At 34.2% G+C, this 848-nt stretch overlaps 1 protein-coding gene across 1 annotated transcript; it reads left to right on the top strand.

Moving 5' to 3' along the window:
• The first annotated feature begins 116 nt into the window (after positions 1-116).
• On the top strand, positions 117-420 carry Tsp_15590 (putative HTH-type transcriptional regulator YfmP). Its single transcript, XM_003365933.1, has 2 exons — positions 117-202; positions 270-420. The coding sequence occupies exons 1-2, from the start codon at positions 117-119 to the stop codon at positions 418-420; spliced, it is 237 nt and encodes a 78-aa protein (XP_003365981.1).
• Positions 421-848: the final 428 nt, after the last annotated feature.

Genomic DNA, 848 nt, shown 5'->3' with positions numbered 1-848 from the left:
AAATTTGAATTAAAAAATAGCTCTACTCTAAATAATTTAACATGTGAGGTACTTTAAAGAAGTCAGTGCTGTCTTTAAACAAGTCTGAATGTCATATTGTTTAAACACTTTAAAGCATGAGTTACGTCTTGTATGCCGCGTTCTTTAGTTCTTATCAAAGTTCGAGCTTGATAGTTGCATTAAATTGCGATGTGGAAGGAAGGTACTTTCGCGCTTTTCGTGCTTTCCGCTTTGTGCGTGTTGGTCGCATTTGGGTATATGATTTACAGAGCAGTAAAGTTGGGGAAGAAGGAAAGAAAGAAGAAGATCCAGCAGACAAAGCAAAACGTGAATAAATTCTTTGACTTGCTACCACCACCGGGACAGACGGCGCCGTTGGACAGTGAAATCCTTCAACAAATGCTTGAGCAGTCATCATGAAAGCTGATTCGATCAGCAGCACTGTTTTTAATAATATTCGCTTTTATAAATAATTTCAATAGAAATGCTGTTCTTTGTTTTAATGTTAAAAATTCTTGAAAATAAAATTTACTATATTTTGTTTTGTTTTCAAATAGATTTAATGGAAATTTTCAAATTTGTAAGCACTGCTATATACATTTCTGCCTTGAAATCAACGGTTTTTGTGGTTACGGATTAAAAATGAAAATCCAGTTGTTGAAAAGGCAGGAAATCAGAAAAAATTGCTACACAGCTTAATCATTTTCTTGCTAGCGCTGCTTTGATGATTTATTTTTGAAATTCAGCTGCTGCTGACAATTCTCTTTTTTGCTTAAAATTCAACCTGACGAACACACACGTTTATCGCAAACGTTCTTGAATTCGCATATGAATGTCATTGTCAAAAT

This window comes from Trichinella spiralis (assembly GCF_000181795.1).
Source record: "Trichinella spiralis strain ISS 195 chromosome Unknown Scfld6848, whole genome shotgun sequence".
NCBI lineage: Eukaryota > Metazoa > Nematoda > Enoplea > Trichinellida > Trichinellidae > Trichinella > Trichinella spiralis.
The sequence above is the reverse complement of the archived record's forward strand: the minus strand, read 5'-3'. Positions and strand labels throughout refer to the sequence as shown.

Bases quoted from the DNA above. Each gene is read 5' to 3' on its own strand.
- Tsp_15590 (XM_003365933.1), top strand. From the start codon at position 117: ATGAGTTACGTCTTGTATGCCGCGTTCTTTAGTTCTTATCAAAGTTCG. The intron at 203-269 runs GTACTTTCGCGC...TATGATTTACAG, and splicing joins AATTGCGATGTGGAAGGAAG to AGCAGTAAAGTTGGGGAAGA.